General features: G+C 43.8%; 1 protein-coding gene and 1 long non-coding RNA gene across 9 annotated transcripts in view; one reads left to right on the top strand and one right to left on the bottom strand.

Moving 5' to 3' along the window:
• LOC105495706 (uncharacterized) overlaps positions 1-561 on the top strand; it is a 45,737-nt gene extending 45,176 nt beyond the window's left edge. Inside the window, exons 2-3 of one of the 2 annotated variants that reach the window (XR_011614012.1) lie at positions 58-167; positions 434-561. This is a non-coding gene — a long non-coding RNA (uncharacterized lncRNA). The remainder of the gene's footprint in view (positions 1-57; positions 168-433) is intronic. The other variant, XR_011614011.1, reaches the window with a different exon arrangement.
• Positions 1-20,101, bottom strand: part of LOC105495708 (beta-crystallin B2-like) — a 104,307-nt gene that overhangs the window by 23,163 nt on the left and 61,043 nt on the right. For 5 of the 7 annotated variants that reach the window (XM_071080305.1, XM_071080307.1, XM_071080303.1 and 2 more), the window contains one exon: positions 7,163-8,349. The exons of the other annotated variants lie outside the window; for them this stretch is intronic. In XM_071080305.1, the coding sequence (XP_070936406.1) occupies positions 8,228-8,349 (122 nt within the window). In that variant the 3' untranslated portion in view covers positions 7,163-8,227. The remainder of the gene's footprint in view (positions 1-7,162; positions 8,350-20,101) is intronic. 7 annotated transcript variants of the gene reach the window in all.

Raw genomic sequence — 20,101 nt, 5'->3', positions numbered from 1 at the left:
GAGACCCTAACTTGAAATGTCCAGGGTGGGGCCTGAGAGTCTGTACTTTTGTACCAGCTCCTTGGACAACACTGAAGCAGATGTGGTGTGGATCATTCAAGAACCCTATCTGGAAGCTCAGAGGACCAGACCCTTCCACCCGAAGACAAACCCAACAGCCACTCAATGTATTTATTTTATGGGGGTATATCACAGGGTGTGTGTTATGGACTGAATATTTCCATCTCCCTAAAGTTCATGTTAAAGCTGTAACCCCCAATGTGATGTTTTTGGAAATGGGAACCTTTGGGAAGTAATTAGGTTTTGATGAAGTCATGAGGACCAGGTTCCCGTGATGGGATCGGTGTTCTAAGGAGATGAAGAGACCGGGGCAATGTGCACACTCTCTCTCTCTCTCAATCCCTATCCATCTCTCACTCTGTCTCTGCCATAGGACATGGTAACAAGGTGGACACCTGGAATACAGGAAGAGAGCCCTCACTGGGGACCTGAGCCTGCTGGCACCTTGACCTTGGACTTCCCAGCCTCTGGATCTGTGAGAAATAAATTTCTGTTATTTGAGCCGCCCAGTCTATCGCATTTTGTGATGGCAGTCTGAAGTGAGACAGTGTGTGAGCATGTGAGTGTGGGGGTGTGATACAAAATGAACCAAAGCCAGCTAAAATCTGCCACAGGCTGAGACAATCCATCAGCCAAAACTCCAGGTTCAGGCTACATAATATTGTCAGAGATCATCATGTGCCAGTTTTAAGTAAAATATTTTCTCTTCTCTAAAACTCATGAATTTAAAAACTCATGAATATGTTACTGTGTTGGAATTGTTTACATACTTTGCATTTTATAAGGAAAGCTTCATTCAATCAATATAGTCAGGCTCTGACTCTGATAATAAAGGTTGTAATTTCTCATGTGTTTGAAACCACCCCTATGAACTTTATAAAATTAATCAGGAAAAACGGGAGGAGGATAAATGAAAATAAACCAAGCTTGCAGCATATTCAGCATTAATCATTAAGTCAGCCTGCTCTCTGACCTGCTTCCTCATATTTTTTGGTACCTATTGTCCCACAATCACATAGACTCTGTTACAAGATTATAGCTCCCCTTAACTGCTCTATAGATAACAACCTGAATATTAAAAAACATTGTTTTCCTTTTGAGATAGTCCTTCAGGTCCTGCATACTAATAAGACTATAATGCCAGCCGGTCTGAAGGACCCCATGAGAATCTGACTGCCAAAGAATGCAGTTTTCACATTCTGATGATTTCATCCCCCTTTCCCTGTTCAATCAACAGCTCCAATTCTCTAGTCCCTCACCCTCCATGATCCCCTTAAAAAACCCAGCCCAGAATTCCTTGGGGAGATGGATTTGAGGGTCTCTTCCCATCTCCTCACTCAGTGCCCTATGATCATGGATCTCTTTCTCTGTTGCAAACCTTGCTGCCTCAGTGTAATTGGTATGTTACTGCACAGTGGACATACAAACCTGCTGGTCCTATAATATGGTTGTCCTTCTAGGGATGATCAGCAGAGCTGTATTTGCCTGAAAGTGTTCTTAGCTGCAGATGCTGGTGTCATCTGAGTTTTAATTATAATATGTACCTAGATGTGGGTAGGTACAGGCACATGCATTACATACATTGTATCTGACACCTCTTGGGCACCACTGTGGACTTCTGACCTCTGCTATTTTTGGGACCCTTGGCTACTGGTTCTATTCCAGTTGCCATGGGGGTGATCGACTGTGCATGGGCTCCGACCACCTCTACACAGGGAAAGCTCTGCAGCCCTTGCTCACCTTCATGTTGATGCTGAGACTTAAAAGCAGCAGAGCTGACAGCAACCATTCATAAGCAACTTAAGTTTTTAATGATTGCCCTTTGCAGCAAACCTTTGACAAATCTAGACTGGAAGTTGATGCATCTGTTCCTTCCCCTTCCTGCTCCCAGTTTAATGATCTTTAAACACAGTAATTCATGTAGCCCCACCAAAGATGGTCCCATGAGAGGGGCAACCAGTAGCCCTTGATACCAAGAGATGTCCAGACAGGATTGCATACTTGTGTTGTCTCTCCTTTCTTCCCTGTCTCATTCCTCTCTTCCTTCGCTCATATTTCCCTGGGACTGCACCCCTCCTTGTAAAAGATCAACACATAAGCTTTTGCCTCATGTTCTGCTTTCTGGGAAATGCAGGCTAATGCACATGGACATATAAACTCCATACGGGCAGAAACTTTTGTCTGTTTTGTTCACTGTTGCATCTTTGGCACTTACTGGCACATAGTAGAAGCTTAATAAATATTTGCTAACTGAAAAGTAAATATCCAGGTTCTGTGCTAAGCACTCTTCGTGGATGATGTCATTTCATTTTCACAACGACCCTGTGACATAGGTACTATTATTATCTGTATTTTATGAGTGAGGAAAGAGTCTCAGAGGGGTCAAGCAACTTGCTCAAGGTCACTCAGCAAGAAAGTGATAGAGCTGGGATAGGAACACAGGAGATCTGAGCCACGTTCAAAACAGAAGTTGTACATTCATGCCACTAATCAGTTAATCAAACTGGTAACAGTTAATCAAACTGGTAAGAGTTAATCAAACTGTTACCTTCTCGTTTTAGAGCTCTCCCACCTTCCTTTTTCCTTTTTTTTTTTTTTTTTTTGAGACGGAGTCTCACGCTGTTGCCCAGGCTGGAGTGCAGTGGCGCGATCTCGGCTCACTGCAAGCTCCGCCTCCTGGGTTCACGCCATTCTCCTGCCTCAGCCTCCTGAGTAGCTAGGACTACAGGCGCCCGCCACCGCGCCCGGCTAATTTTTTGTATTTTTAGTAGAGACGGGGTTTCACTGTGGTCTCGATCTCCTGACCTTGTGATCCGCCCGCCTCGGCCTCCCAAAGTGCTGGCATTACAGGCTTGAGCCACCGCGCCCGGCCTCTTTTTCCTTTTTAACTGTTAAAAAAAAAAACCACATAACGTAAAATGTAGCACCTCAACCATTTTTCAGTGTACAATTCAGTGGCATTCGTTTACTCATGTTATTGTGTAACCATAACCACCATCCCTCTCCAGAAGTCTTCATCTTACAAAACTGAAACTCTGTACGAAGTAAACAATAACTCCCTTCTCCCCTTTCCCCGTAGCTCTTGGCAACCACCATTCTATTTCCTATCTATGAATTTGCCTGTTCTGGGCACTTCATTGAAATAGAATCGCACAGTATTTGTCTTTTTGTGACTGGCTGATTTCATTTAGCATAATATTGTCAAGGTTCATCCATGTTGAAGCATGTGTCATAATTTCCTTCTGTTTTAAGGCTGAAGAGTATTCCGCTGTGTGGATAGATGGCATTTTGTTTATCCATGCATCACTGGATGGACCCTTGGGCTGTTTCCCCATTTAGCTATTGTGAATAAGGCTGCTATCAATATGGGTGTACAAATACCTCTTTGAGACCCTGCTTTCAATTCTTTTGGGTTTATATGCAGAAGTCGATTCCACTTTCTCTTTTACACCACTCACTGCATAATGGTCAAAGAGTCTTGTGCCTCTGATTCTCCACCCTCCTCCTCCCCATAAGCTTCATCCCTCCTAGCTAAGGGCCTTTAATTATTCTCTGTGGTGTGGTGGGAAAGAAACAAGGGAAATGTCGGGGGGGCACCAGAGATGCAGATCTAGTAGAGATGGATGCAATATTAAGGGGCCAGAATTGAAGACTAACAGAAATGGGATGGGAAGGTGAGGATTGGAGAGCAGGATCCTTCCACCCCAGTGAAACCACCACAAAGACCTTCTTAGGGCCCGTCATGATCTGTGAATATTCAAGGACTCCAGTGGCAGCAGGTCACTACCTCCCAGGATGTCTTGCCACCTCTCTGGGCCTCAGTTTTCATGAGTGTGAAACATGTGGATTGGATAAGCTTAGGGATCTGAACCAGTAATTTTAAACTCTTACAATATGTCACAACCTGTGCTAAGCACGTTTCATGTATTATCTCATTTAATTCTCTCAGTGCTCCCATGAGGTAAGGGTGGTCCCTGTTTTACAGATGAGGAAACAGAAGTACAGGGTGAATAACTTGCCTGATGTTTTGTTGCTGGGAAATGCTGGAATTTGTGCCACAGAGTTTGCATCTAAGCTCTCTGGACATAATCACTAACCTGTGCTGCCAAGTGGCCACAGGCCAGCCTTGGGGATCCCTGAGCCAGGCAATGCCGGTCCTTTGGCTACCTGTTGTCATCTCTCTTCCCCCAGCCCTACTATTGAAGACTATTAGGATTTCCAGAAATGGGAGCATGGTGAGACAGGGAGGGAGAGATGCTACTGACAGTATTGCTCTCTCCCTACAAGAAGAAATTACTAACTTGGCCAGATCATACAGAGTAGGGTGAAACTAGACTCAAAACATGAAGTTAAATATAAATGAATGAATAAATGAAAAGATATGCAGGGCCAGGTGCAGTGGCTCATGCCTGTAATCCCAGCACTTTGGGAGGCTGAGGCGGGTGGATCACGCGGTCAGGATATACAGACAATCCTGGCCAACATGGTGAAACCCTGTCACTACTAAAAATACAAAAATTAGCTGGGCATGGTGGCCCATGCCTGTAGTCCCAGCTACTCAGGAGGCTGAGGCAGGAGAATTGCTTGAAGCCGGGAGGCAGAGGTTGCAGTGAGCTGAGATCATGCCACTGCACTCCTGCCTGGCAACTCTGCGAGACTCCATCTCAAAAAAAAAAAAAGTATGCAGAAAGAAAGGTAGGCAGACTGAGAACCCATATTCTGAGAACCCATTGCCTTTTAGATTCAAATTTCAGTTGATGGCCAAAACCTACCTGAATTTGCCGAAGATACAAACCCAAAGTATCTGAATTAGCAATTTTGGAACTCTTAAAAACAGAAATTTGTCTTTGCATTTACCTGCATAAGCTTTTAAACTTTCCAGGACCCTTCCAGCCTTCTATAGTGGAAAGCACGAGAAGGTCTGATTTCTGATTTTATCTGTGTGACCTTGTGCCAGTCACTTGCCCTCTCTGGGCCTCAGTTTCCCTGTGCCTCAAACAGTGGTTGGCCTGGACAGACATTAAAGTCCATTCAAGCCATGGCCTGATTTTATGTTCTGGTGCCCCTTTCAGCCTCATGATTTATGACTGATGTAGGCGAAGCAGGCACAAGTCTTTGTAAATGACATAGGAGGAAATAGAGGCCAAGAGAGGTGAAGTCATAGTTAACAGTCACTGGCAAGGCTGGGACAGGGACTCCAGCCAGAGTTCTGGGCCATTGACTTGTGGACCTCATAGTCATGTGAACAAGATAGAAGATAAAATCATTAATGTCTTCCTGAGCCTAAGCAAAATATTAGCTCATTCCCGGGACTCAGCCCAGAGCCTGGCATAGAGTAGGTACTCAATAAATACTTGCAGATCAATAAAGGAATAGACGTGAAAGCATAAACACATTGAAACCAAAACATTTTTACCTGCTTTTTAAAGGTAATTTAAAATAACCTTTTTTGTTTTAGAATAGTCTTAGATTTACTGAAAAATTGCAAAGGTAGTGCAGAGTGCTCCAACAAACCACACACCCAGTTTCCCCTATTGTTAACATCTTACATTCATATGATATGACACATTATTCACAATGAATGAACTAATATTGATACATCATTACTGCTCTGGTTTGGAGGTCACCTCCAAAAAACTCATGTCAAAATTTAATTGCCATTGTGATGGTATTAAGAGGTGGGACAATTAAGAGGTGATTTGATCATGAGGACTTTGTCTTCATGAATGGATTAATGCTGTCATGGGGGAAGTAGGTTAGTTATTGCAGAAGTGGACTCCTGATAAAAAGATGAGTTCGGCCTGATTTCCTTTTCCTCACATGCTTGCTTACTCTTCCACCTTTTGCCATGGGATGACACAGCACAAAGGTCCTTGCCAGATACCGGTGCCATGCTCTTGGACTTTCCAGCCTGCAGAACCATGAGCCAAATACATTTCTTTTCTTTATAAATTACCCAATCTGTGGTATTGTGTTATAGCAACACAAAATGAACTAAGACGGTTATTAACTACAGTCTGTACTTTATTCAGATTTCTTTAGTTGTTACCTAATGTTCTTTTTCTGTCCCATGGTTTCATCCAGGATAGCATATTACACTCATTACTTGGGCAACTGTTAAACTTCCCGAGTCAAATATTGCCCCTCTTGTTCACTATTGCCCTACTTCAATCCACGTTCCACGTTGGAGCCAGTAAGACATTTAAAATATAAGAACCTGATAATTTACCTCACCCTTTGCTTCAAGAAGTCCCCCATGACTTTGAGGAAAGAGTTGTAATCTGTTAAATGAGTACCCAAGGCATTTTATAGCCTTTAAGGACCTGAATCTTGCACTCTGTCTTTACTGTGTCGTAAGATGCCGTCAATTGCAAGTTGTGGCAAACCCATTTCTAACAGCCTTAAACAATAAAGAATATTAGCTTATGTGATAGTTAATTGTATGTGTCAGTTTCACTGGGCTAAGGGATACACAGATAGCTGGTAAAACATTATTTCTGGTGTGTCTGTGAGGGTGTTGCTGGAAGAGATTAGCATTTGAATCAGTCAACTGAGTAAAGAAGATCCACCCTCAGCAATCCACCCTCAATCCATTGAGGGCCTGAATAGACCAAAAAGGCAGAGAAAGGGAGAATATTCTCTCTGCTTGAGCTGGGACATCTGTCTTCTTCTGCCCTTGAACATCAGTTTTTCTGGCTCTCAAGCCTTTGGACTCAAAGTGGGACTTACACCATTGGCACCCCTGGTTTTGGGGCCTTCAATTTTGGATTGGAACTACACCACCAGCTTTCCTGGGCCTCCAGCTTACAGACAGCAAAGCATGGGACATCTCAGTCTCCATAGTCACATAAGCCAATCGCTCATAATAAATCTCTATATATCTCTCTATATAGAAATATATGTATTTCTGCTTATTTCTGTTTCTTTGGAGAACCCTGAGTAATACAGCTTATATAAATGAAAAGTCAAACAGGAATGTGGGCTTCAGGCATAGTTTAATCCAGAGGTTTACTCTATCAGGAAGGCTCAGCTCCCTTTCCATTCTCCTCCAGCCTTCCTTTCTATGTCCATTGATTTTGTCCTTCCTAGAACAACTTCTTACCTGGCAGCAACATAGCCCCAGAGTTCCATGACTCATATCCACACTCCAATACCTAGAAGAAAAAAAAACAAGCTTTTTTTCCCAGCAGAGCTCTGAGATTTACTCTGACTGGGCTAGCTGAGATCTCATGCCTATGATTGGCCATATCAGTTGGTTCAGGGATTATCACAAGTATTACTAGCATAGCCTTTATTGCGTTGAACTACAATTCTGGTTTTCTCATTGGTGTCTCCAATAGATGGTGATTATGTTATTCTCCTTCATATCCCCACTGCCTAGGACATAGTCATACTCACGAAATGTGAATTGGGTTTTCAAAGTACAGGGTTAGTTGTCCTCTTATCAAACTCTTGTGCCAGCTTAATGCGGGCCTCAGCAGTCTGTGGGCATAAAAGGTGCCCCATTAATAGTCATTAATACATAAATAAATACCAACTTGACTGCCTCTTGGCTCCATAGGACCTCAGCTCTTATAAGTCCTCCACAGCCGGGTATTCAAGCCCATCTCAGGGGCTGTCTCAGACAGGTTTACAAATACGATTAGTATGTTCCCTCTGGAACAGGTGGGTACCGCTGTCCTTACCAAGTACCATGTCTTTGCTGGGTGCTGCAGTCTCTATCTTTGGGTCTCCATGGAGATCATGGGAGAGTTGGGGGGGCGGTGCATACACCTTCTCCCTCTTCCTTGTAGTTGATGAGTCCTGCAGCAGTGGGCTTAGGCTCCAGTGTGTTGCAGAGGTCTGCATGGAGCCCATTGCCCATTCTTCTTTGCTGCCCTCGCTCCTCCAGGGCCCCAGACACATGTCCATGGACTGGGCCAAAGTAAGAGACCAGAGATGGTCATCTCACTCCACTCAGAATCTCTTCTGCTCTCTGGCCCTGAGATGTGGGATTGGAGCCAAGCCTGTCCTGCTAGATTTCTATTCCTCTGTCATTTGGACTCGGAGATTCCTGGCTGCACACACAGACTGCCTCACTGATAATCAGACCTTCCTGGAAGTATCTGGACTCTGCAGTGGGCATGGCTTAGGCCTCACCCATGAGGAGTACACTAGCAAGGATGCCTCAGGGGGTCTGGTACCTTCCAGGTGCAGCAGAGAACGCTGGCCACTGTGCCTTGATTTTTCTGGGCCTTCTGTTGCCACATCTGTTGACATGGGGAAATATTTCCAACCTCTCAGGGTTCTCTAGGGAGTTAAATGGGATAAAGGACTTGAAAATCCACAGATAATACCTCTTAATTTTCAGGCTGATTTAGGCCCAGCACACTAGACACCCACAGTGCTTATAAATACCTCCCTGGGTATTATCAAACACTTCTAATTATCAAACACATCTGTTGTTCCCAAAAGACAGTATACTCCTAAAAACAAGGGCTATATATGTATGATTTGTATTTGTATATTTCGTCCCCAAACTAAGTTTAGTGCAGCATAGACAAAATCAATCAATCAAGCAAGCAAGCAAGCAAAGCTGAGATTTATCGTGAACATACTATGCACCAGATTCTACATCAGTACCTTCTTTTTTTTTTTTTTTTTTTTTTTTTTTTTTGTAGATGGAGCTTCGCTTTTATTGCCCTGGCTGGAGTGCAGTGGCATAATCTCAGCTCACTGCAACCTCAGCCTCTCAGGTTCAAGTAATTCTCCTGCCTCAGCCTCCTGAGAAGCTGGGATTATAGGCGCCTGCCACCACGCGCAGCTATTTTTTTGTATTTTTAGTAGAGACAGGGTTTCACCATGTTGGCCAGGCTGGTCTTGAACTCTTGATCTCAGGTGATCCACCCGCCTCATCCTCCCAAAGTGCTGGGATTACAGGGGTGAGCCACCACGCCAGGCCTACATCAGGTACTTTCTATTCACCATGTCATTGAACCTTTACAGCAGTTTCACAAAGTAGGGACTAACTTTCTTTCTATATAAGCAAACAGAGGCCTGGGGGTGGGGTGTAGTGTAGCAATTTATCCAAGATTACTCAGTAAGTAGGTAGCAGAGCTGGGATTTGAATCTGGGTCTCTCCGACTATTAAGCATACTTTTATATTCTATGTAAACATGTTTCCTAAAGACTATCCTTCTTCAAATCCACAACCTGTGAACACAGTTCCTCTAGGACATAGAACATGCCAAGTGAATGCCTGATTGATTAAATGAAGAAATGTAAAAGAATAATAGCTAGCTAGCAAGTGAGATAAAGATAGACACCGATAGATACATAGAGATAGATGGATGGATGGATAGATAGCTGATAGATTAGATACATACATACATAAGATGGATGGATGGATGGATGGATGGATGGATGGATGGATGGATGGATGGATGACTGATAGATTAGACAGATGATTCATAGATAATAGATTAGATGGATGGATAGATAAGATAGATGGATGGATGGATAAGTAGATAGATAGATCTACTGATATGTTAGTTGATAAAGCAAAGGATTCTTTATGGATGGTATTTTCCCTAAGACTTTGCAACTGATTTTCAAAACATCTCCCATAACATCATCTGAATGCCCCTGGAACAGAAAGGTCATGTAGGATCAACGTCAAGGTGAGGTCCCCACGGTTTGTTTGCCAACAACACTGGACATAGCTTATCCATCTTTCCCAGGACACTTTGTGTTACAGAACAAGAGAAGCTTATCCAACCTCGGGGGTCTAGAGCCTGAAGGACATTAGAATGAAGAAGCTTCATTCCATGATGACAAGTAATCCAGGTGGGGAAGGGTATGCACAAGGCTAGAAAATGAGACAATCTCATTGTCAACACTGCACACGCATGTAGGAGTTCTTCCACGTGACCCCTTTCTATGTGCTGTTGACCTCGGAACAACACAGGTTTGAAATGTGCAGGTCCATGTATGGGTGGATTTTCTTCTGTCTCTGACACCCTGAGACAGCAAGAAAAACCCCTCCTCATCTTCCTCTCCCTCAGCCTACTTAACGTGAAGACAACGAGGATGAAGACTTTTATGATGATCTACTTCCACTTAATAAATAGTAAATATATTTTATTTTCCTTATGATTTCTTTAATAACATTTTCTTGTCTCTAGCTTCCATTATCGTAAGAATACAAATATATAATATGAATAGTATCCAAAATATATGCTAATTGACTGTTTATGTTATTAGTAAGGCTTCTAGTCAACAGTAGGCTATCAGTCATTAAGATTTTGGGGAGTCAGGCCAGGCGTAGTGGCTCATGCCTGTAATCCTAGCACTTTGGGAGGCTGAGGCAGGAGGATCCCTTGAGCCCAGGAGTTTGAGACCAGCCTGGGTAACAAATCAAGACCCCATCTCTACAAAAGATACAAAAATTAGCCAGGCACAGAGGCATGTGCCTGTAGTCCCAGCTAATCAGGAGGCTGAGGCAGGAGAATTGCTTGAGCGCAGGAGATTGAGGCTGCAGTGAGCTATAATCACACTATTGCACTCCAGCCTGAGCAATAGAGCAAGACTGTCTCTAAAAAATAGATAAAATAAATAATTTTCTTTTTTTTTTTTTTTTCGAGACAGAGTCTCATTCTGTCGCCCAGGCTGGAGTGCAGTGGCACCATCTTGGTTCACTGCAAGCTCTGCCTCCCGGGTTCACGCCATTCTCCTGCCTCAGCCTCCCAAGTATCTGGGACTACAGGCGCCTGCCACCACGCCCGGCTAATTTTTTGTATTTTTAGTAGAGATGGGGTTTCACCATGTTAGCCAGGATGGTCTCGATCTCCTGACCTTGTGATCCACCCGCCTTGGCCTCCCAAAGTGCTGGGATTACAGGCATGAGCCACCGCGCCCGATCAAAATAAATAATTTTTAAAAAGATTTTGGGGATTAAAAATGTATACCTAGATTTTCAACTGCATAGATTCAACTTAGATTTTCAACCCTTGCATTGGTCAAGGATCAATTGTATAATCAAAAGCAAAGCTGACCTATTAGAGCCTGGCTAGAAGGACTTAATTTCTGCAATCACCCAAAAATCACTCTATGTGACCATTTTGCTAGGAAGGACAGCCCCATGGCGAGTTCCAAGAGCATCAAAATGTGATAAGTGATCTGGACTGGGAGTGAGGAGGCATACAGCACAGTCCCAGCTCTGCCACTAATAGGCTATGTGACTCTGAACCCAGAGACTCTGTTTCACCCATCTACTTATCATCTCAACTCCAAATGCTGTGACATCATGTCAATAGCTTGAAATTGGCCATGATGGTAGTATTTACACCACAGAAATCAGCCAATGCTAAGTCAGAGTCTTTTTTTGAAAGCCAGTTATTCAACATTTGCTAGCACACTGCTCGAAGGGGCCAAAATTTATTGAGCACCTAGTAAATACCAGGTACCTAATGTACACCATCTCTCTTTTCTTTTTTTTTTTTTTTTTTTTGAGACGGAGTCTCGCACTGTCACCCGGGCAAGAGTGCAATGGTGTGATCTTGGCTCACTGCAACCTCTGCCCGCCACCACGCCTGGCTAATTTTTTGTATTTTTAGTAGAGGCGGGGTTTCACTATGTTGACCAGGCTGGTGTCGAACTCCTGACCTCGTGATTTGCCCGCCTTGGCCTCCCAAAGCGCTAGGATTACAGGCATGAGCCACTGCTCCTGGCTGGCATGTACACTATCTCTTCTAACCCTCAAAACCTCAGACAAATTCTGTGAGGCTCGAAGAGATTCACTACTGTGCCCATTGTCACCTAGCAACTAGGAGATGAGGCTGGTATCAAACACAGGACTTAATCCAAAACCCATGATATCTTCCCATCTCCATACTTGCCTCTCTGAATTTGGAAAGCCAAATATGACAAGAAACCACAAATATAGCTGGGTCACACCTCTCAAAGGTACCCTGAGGCTAGAGGGGTGTCAGCACTAGAAGTGCCAGTTCTTACTTCTCTATTGAACAAAAATTATCTGATATTCTCAATTGTACTTAAGATTTTCCAGTTCATGCTATCAATGCAGAATTGACCCAGAATCTACTTTTTCCATTCCACTCCCCCGGTGGCTTTTGTATTACATGAAATTCGAGTCAAATTATTTGGGGCCTTTGGCAAATGTCAATTTAAGGGGCTTACTTTGGGTATTGAAGGTCAATAATATTGTAAATTTTCCACTGTGCAAGGCAGTTTGATGTATGTATCACACCTGAGTTGATCAGAGGACATTTCCATGCATGTTTGGTCACAGGTAAGCCCTCTAGTTCCCATCATTGACACTGCTATCGTTGAGAGGTTTTATGTAAGCTAATTCAGGGGGGAAATACACAATTTCATGCAAGCACACCATCACCTTTGTTTATTAATGGTTTACTCCCCCAAAGACCGTCCTTCTTTCTCTTTCACCAAGAAGAAATAGCTCCCAACTGAGTCTTTTTGATAGCAATCCAGCAGAAACAAATGATGGGGTTCATTATCAAAGAAGTTTTGAACAAAAGCCACATGCCTTTATTGAAATAAATTGAATGCCCAGAACAGTGATTTTTTTTTTCATGATCCCTGTAATTTTAAGGCAGCTCATGCATCTGCCACTTATTCAAGATTGAATCAAGGTGAGCTTATTGGTTTTCCCGTGACCGCGAGGAGGACCTTCTCACTCCGTGCATGACTGACTTTTAATCTACGGCAGACATTCAGTGACTTTGTAGCAGAAATGATTCAGTCCTAAGTCAGGCTCTTCCTGGAGAGGTCTCTCTGGACCCTTTCTGGGAATGCCATTGAGCAGCCTCGATTTTCCTTGTAGCTTGACTCCCCACCCCTTAAAGTATATGCCATTAAGCTCAATAAGCCAAATTAAGTACATGTGGGTGGAAATCCCTATCACATAGATTGTCTCCCAGCCAATGTAGCTGGTGGCCCATCTGCAGCATTTCACCAAGGGGATACGGTGCTTTAAAGCGAAGCAGTCTCCGACTCCTTGGCAACAAGTGTGGAAATATTTAAGGAGGAAGATTTCAACTTGAAAGGTGTGTGGCTTGTGGCTGTGAGGAGCTGTGTGTGCCCTACGGTTAGAGAGTAAATGCCAGGAATCTAAATGGGTTTGTCCCTGACTCACTGTGGGAGTTTAGCCGAGTCACTCATTCTGATCTGGGTCTCAGATTTCCTGTCTATAAAGTATGAGGGTTGGGCTTAACCAGGGGTGGAAAAATCAAACGGCTTCAGAGGCAAAGCAGGTAAAGAAGCTATTTCAGAAGGCTGGATTAAGAATTTAGGGAAACCAGGAAGTGCATGCCCCCACGTAAGAGAAAACTTAACAATATCGACACAGATAACACAAATAATAAATAACAGTGAACACAGTTGAGCGCTTATAATTCCAGGTACTATCCTAAACCCTTTACAAGTATTAACTCGTGTTTCTCATAACACCCTCTGAGATAGACCCTATTCCCATTTTACAAATGAGGAAACGGAGGCACAGAGATGTTCAGAAACTGGCCCAGAGTCACACAGCTGATAAATAAGAAAGAGTTCCTCCTTGGATAAGATGAGGAATGGGCCGGTCGCGGTGGCTCACACCTGTAATCCCAGCACTTTGGGAGGCCGAGGCGGGAGGATCACGAGGTCAGGAGATCAAGATCATCCTGGCTAACACGGTGAAACCCCATCTCTACTAAAAATGCAAAAAATTAGCCAGGTGTGGTGGTGGGCGCCTGCAGTCCCAGCTACTGGGGAGGCTGAGGCAGGAGAATGGCATGAACCCGGAAGGCGGAGCTTGCAGTGAGCCGAGATCACACCACTGCACTCCAGCCTAGGCAACAGAGCGAGACCCCATCTCAAAAAAAAAAAAAGATTAGGAATACATTGCCAGTTTTCAACCTTTAGACTAGGAGATCTCCAAAATCCTTCCAGCTCTAGCCTTCTGAATCTCTATGGAATGCAGTCTGCACACAGTAGGTGTTCTGTAAAGATTAGTCAGATAAATAAGAGTCAAATTTTTGGTACTAAGTAGCAGTTACTGGGCAGTTATATGCCAGACTCCATGATAAGGACCTGTAGACATTCATCCATTGATCGGCCCAAACCCATTTGCAGGTCATGAATCTGAGGTTCTATATAAGATGCACTGGGTCAAGGTCACATAGCACTGGGTCAAGGTCACATAGCTAGGAGTGGTGGACCTGGGGGTTAGCTCCAAGTCTAAACCATCCTCTTGACTAGAGCAGCAAAACTGGGCTCACCTGTTTCTGTAAAAATAAAGTTCTATTGGAACACAGTCACACTCACTCATTCACTTATGTATTTATTGTCTATGGCTGCTTTTATGCAGCCAGAATTGAGTAGTTACAATAGAGACAGAGTGGCCCACAAAGCCCCAAGTATTATCTCTCCGGCCCTTTGCAGAAAAAGTTTGCCGACACCTGGACTAGAAATGTAAAGAAACCAGCCATCAAAAGCAATGGAGACAGTGAAGAGGTGAGGAATGCGTAGGCTTTGGCAGGGCCCAGGGAGCTCAGCAATGGCATCTTTAAGAGGTATGTAGATGAAAGGAAAAGGAATTCAAAATCTGGACAAAGACTTGGCTCAGAAAAGCAAATTTCAGATGTGGAGGAAAAGCAAGCTGCAGGGCAGTTATTCTGGGCAGTAAATGGCACTTTTTTTTCTTTTCCTTTTTCTTTTTCTTTTTTTTTTTTTTTGAGACGGAGTCTTGCTCTGTTGCCAGGCTGGAGTGCAGTGGCGCCATCTCTGCTCACTGCAACCTCCACCTCCTGGGTTCAAGTGATTCTCCTGCCTCAGCCTCCCCAGTAGCTGGGACTACAGGGGCCTACCACCATGCCCAGTTAATTTTTGTGCATTTTTAGTAGAGACAGGGTTTCACCATGTTGGCTAGGATGGTCTCAATCTCCTGATCTCATGATTCGCCCGCCTTGACCTCCCAAAGTGCTGGGATTACAGGCATGAGCCACCGCACCCGGCCAGTAAATGGCACTTCTAAAAGGCAAGAGATTGGTTCAGATCCTGGGCTGATTTTGAAGGGGATGTTGTTGCTGTTCACTCAGCTAATCAATACTGCATTCACCAAGAGGAGTCTAGCAGTGAGACATGCTGGAGTGCAAGGAAAGGAAACTGGATTTCAGATGCAGGAAGGCTTTTCTTTCATTCACTCCTTCCTTCACTGATACATTTCTCAAACATCCACTAGGTACCAGGAATCACACATTCCACTGAATGAGGAAGGGGGTGGGGCAGAGAGTATAAAAAGAGCAGGACATACAGAAAAACAAGGAAGATATAGAGATGGGAGAAAAGGTAACGAGAAAGAGAGAGAGAAAAAAAGAAGTAGAGGGAAAGGAAAAAGAGCAGCAAGGGAAACATACAGAAATATAGAAATAGAGAAGGAACAAGATAAGAGAGGAAGTCAGAAAATGAAAAGGATATAGGAAACACTAAAGTGTGAGCTATGAGCTTCAGGGTATATACTTACCTTTCATTGCTTCCTTATGCAATGATGATCGGCCATGGTTCCTGCTCTTAAACCACTCTGAATCTTTTAAGCCTTCAGAAACTGCAGTCTACCTGGTTCTGAATGGGGGAAATTCATCTCTGACTTGCCATGCAGCATCCAGAACACCATGGCCCAATGAGGTGGGTGAAATTAAACTTGGACATTGGACCTCGCCATAAGCAGAACATTTCCCACCATGGGGATTCAAGAAAAGAATTCTAGAAGTCTAACTGTCTGAGGAAATAAGATTTATGGTCAAAGAACAGTGTGAGGTGGTGTGGAATCATAGACTACTGGAGCTGGAAGAAACCAATGATGCTAATAGTGATGATGATTGATGGTGTCATGAAGACAATGGCAATGGTGATGATGGCAATAGATGATGATGATGCTACTACATGATGCTGAGGTAGCAGCTTCAGCAAACGACCCTTTATTGGTTTCGTCTGTCCCAAGCACTATGCTACTTGCTTTAGCGGCACCATTTTTGAATCCTCTCTACAACCCTGTGATGATTAATATTGAGTGTCAAAACTTGACTGGATTGAAGGATGCAAAGTGTTCTTCCTGTGTGTGTGTTTACATCTCTCTGGAGAACCCTAATACAAATCCTAAGAGAGGTATTACTGTTAACTCAGTTTTTTATTTTTATTTTATTTTTTATTTTATTTATTTGTTTGTTTTTTTTGAGACAGAGTTTCGCTCTTGTTGCCCAGGCTAGAGTACAATGGCACGATCTTGGCTCACCACAACCTCAGCCTCCCAGGTTCAAGCAATTCTCCTGTCTCAGCCTCCCGAGTAGCTGGGATTACAGGCATGCATCACTATGCCCAGCTAATTCTGTATTTTTAGTAGAGACAGGGTTTCTCCATGTTGGTCAGGCTGGTCTCAAACTCTCAACCTCAGGTGATCGGCCCGCCTCGGCCTCCCAAAGTACTGGGATTACAGGCATGAGCCACCGCGCCTGGCCAACTCAGTTTTTTAGAGGAGAAAACTGAGGCTCTGAAAAGCAAAGCTACTTACTAAGGTCAAAGCTAGGGTGGAGCTGGGATTTGAACTCGCCTCTCTGAGCCCTCAGCACATGCGAGAACCATTAAACCAGTGATTCTCAAAGTATGGACCCTGGGCCATCAGTATCAGAATAACCCCAGGAAGTGGCTGTTTAAAATGCAGATTCCTAGGCCCACCCAAATCCATTGACTCAGATACTCCGGAGGAGAATAGTCTCAGATCTGCATTTTGAACCAGATTCCCCAGATGATATCCATATTTGCTGAGGTTTGAGAATCACCACACGAGACTCAGGCTTCAAAGATTCCATGACCTACTGGTAATAAATTGGAGTATTGTTCAACACATGTTCACTCACTTTTTCCTCCCTTTTGGGGCAGTGTATTCTTTTCTGGCCCCACTGGCCTTGAGCTAGACCATTTGACTGACTTCGTTCAGTTGAATGTGAGCAGATGTTATACAATAGAATCTTGAGCCATGTTTGTATAGTGTGACTTGTCTCTCAAACTTCTGCCATCATCACAAAAAGAACATGCCTTATATAGCTGCTGCCTCTTCAGCATGGGATCCAGAATCAGACATGTGGAGCAGAGCTGAACTGTCCCACAGCCTAGAGCCAGGCACGGCCAGTCCACAATCTGAAACAGAAACACCTGAGCAATTTATACTTGCATGAGCAAGAAAAATAAATGCTTGTTGTCAGCCATTGAGTTCAGGGATGATTTGTTATGTGGCATAATCACAGCAATAGCTGATTGATACACATAAAATTATATACTGTATATTGTGGATCCATTTTTATATTGTATGTCCACTTTTCTGGAGAGGGTGTACATGTACCATCTAGCAAATTCTCAAGAGACTAGGAATCCCCAAAAGTGTTAACAGCCACAGAACTACTTTAAAATCCTCTCCACACTCAGTGGAACCTCAGGTTCCAGGACTTGAGCTGAATAAGTTTTCACCGTCCCTCCCTGCCTCTTAGAATGTAACTATTTATTTAAGTCTTAAACTTTAAGGGGTCCAGACTGAATATGCTACAGGAGTTCTGAAAAGGGGGCCTGGGTGATGGTCTTAGGACCCATTCTCAAGCACTTGGACTCTTAAAATTATCACCAGATACAAAAAGAAATGAAATGAAAGCAGGGATTATTAAAGTACAGAGAGTATTTTATAAGATTGTCCTCCTCTTGTCCCTTATAACTTACCCATTTATCTCTCCAGTGAAAAGAAATTTCTCTCTAACTGTGAAATAAATAAAAGCAACTCAGTCAATGTTTTGCCAGAAACATGAAAAATTAAAAATATTATGCCCCAGTCTGGGTTGGTTTCTATATAAATAAATATATACAGAATCTATATTCAACACCTCAATCATGAAAATTATGCTAACATGTCACAGGACATTAATTTTTTCAAGACCACTGGGCAATATTTTTAGGAATTTGTGAATACACAGTTTATGGGTTTTGGCCTGCAGGTTATGAAGTAACAGCTCCAAGGCCCCATGGTAGAAGCAGCGAGGCCCCCAAGAAGGATGTGAAGTAACCCAGCCAAGGCTCCATTTGTTTTACGTCACTGCCCATATATTATCCTGAGCTGGAGGCAGAGCAAACCAATCTGTGAGCAATCCATTTTCCTGTGTTGGCTTCATCCCCTTGGCTGTTATCAGCCAAGTATTTCAACACGGACAGGTTCTGCCCGGTCAGGGAGACGCAATTGAACTTGAACTGTGTCCAGCTGGCAGGATTTTTGATTGCCAAGATGACCGGCTGCTTTCAAGGAGAGCAGAATTCAAACAGTGATTAATGAAGTGATAGGAGAAGAGTAAGAAAGAGAACATGATTGTGCTCTGTGACCCAGGGCTACGCTGAGGCCAGAGGGAGGATTTCTTGGGTAGTGTGGGAGGAATTAGGAAAACTTAAGTTCTCCCTTCCCCCTAGTAATGGCCATAATACCTTGCCCTTTTGGGTTTTGATGCATCTTTTGTCAGTACAGTCAGATAGTTTGGGTTCGGATCCCAGCTCCACCACTTAGTTTCTGTGCAGCACTGGGCAAGTTACTTAACCTCTCTGTGCTTCTGTAACATCCAGAAAAATGAGGACAATATACATTGAAAGTTAAATGAACTGGCTGGTCCTGGTGGCTCACACCTTGCACTCTGGGAGGCTGAAGCAAGAGGATCACTTGAGGCCAAGAGTTCAAGACCAACCTGGGCAACACAGCCAGATCCCATCTCTACAAAAGGAATTACAAAAATTAGCTGGGTGTGGGGGTGCATGCCTGTGTTCACAGCTACTCAGGAGGCTGAGGCAGGAGAATCACTTAAGCCCAGGATTTGGAGGCTGCAGTGACCTATGATGGCACCACTATACTCCAGCCTGGGTGACAGAGCAAGAACCTATCTCTATTAAAAAAAAAAAAAAAAAGTTGGCTGGGTGCGGTGGCTCATGCATGTAATCCCAGCACTTTGGGAGGCCAGCTGGATCACCTGAGGTCAGGAGTTTGAGGCCAGCCTGGCCAACATGGCGAAACCCCGTCTCTACTAAAAATACAAAAAAATTAGCCTGGCCTGGTGGTGTGTGTCTATAATCCCAATTATTTGGGATGCTGAGGCAAGAGAATTACTTGAACCTGCGAGGCGGAGGTTGCAGTTCACACCACTGCACTCCAGCCTGGGCAACACAGTGAGACTGTCTCAAAAAAAAAAAAAAAAATACATTAAATTAACTGGTGAGATGGGTAGCACAACGCAGTGGTTACGAACATGGGCTCTTTAAATGTCTTTAGTATTTGGCTAAGGAAAAAAAAAAAAGAAGAAGAAGATGGGCTCTGGAGGCTCTGGCTGGGTTTGAATCCCAGCTCTACTACTCACTTCCTGTGTAGCCTAGTGCAAATTCCTTAACCTCTCTGCTTCAGTTTTCTCTTACGTAGAACGAACATAGCAATCGTTTTTACCCTGGAGGCTTGTCTTGGTGAGTTAATACAGTCAGCACCTCTGGGCCTAACCTGGGGCCTTTAAAGGTTTAATCAACTTTAAAGGTTTACGATGATTCTGCAGGAGGTAAGGGAGTAGGGTATCTCTGAGAAAATTTGCTATGCATCCCTGGGTAATTGACTACTCTCCTCTGAATCTTAGTTTCCACATCTATAAAATGGAAGGTTGAACTGAATGGTCTCTGAGCTGTTCCTTTAAAACTCCGTGATTCTGGGCACGTACACCGACCCTGAAGACAGTGCTTCACACTTACATGCCTTCACACATGCGGTTCCTCTGGCCTAGAGTGACTGCCCCCATCCTGTCTGTTTGGGGAGTGTCAACTGGCCCTCCATGCCCCACCCCTCATGTCATTCCCCTCTGTAAACACTCCTCCAACTCCTTCAAGTAAAGACTATGGAGCCCGACTCTGGACTGTCTTCTCTTCCTGCAGCATTTGGCTCTTGTTACACTCACCTCCCTGTGCTAAACTCATGGGATGCGCATGG

This window comes from Macaca nemestrina, chromosome 15 (assembly GCF_043159975.1).
Source record: "Macaca nemestrina isolate mMacNem1 chromosome 15, mMacNem.hap1, whole genome shotgun sequence".
NCBI lineage: Eukaryota > Metazoa > Chordata > Mammalia > Primates > Cercopithecidae > Macaca > Macaca nemestrina.
The sequence above is the reverse complement of the archived record's forward strand: the minus strand, read 5'-3'. Positions and strand labels throughout refer to the sequence as shown.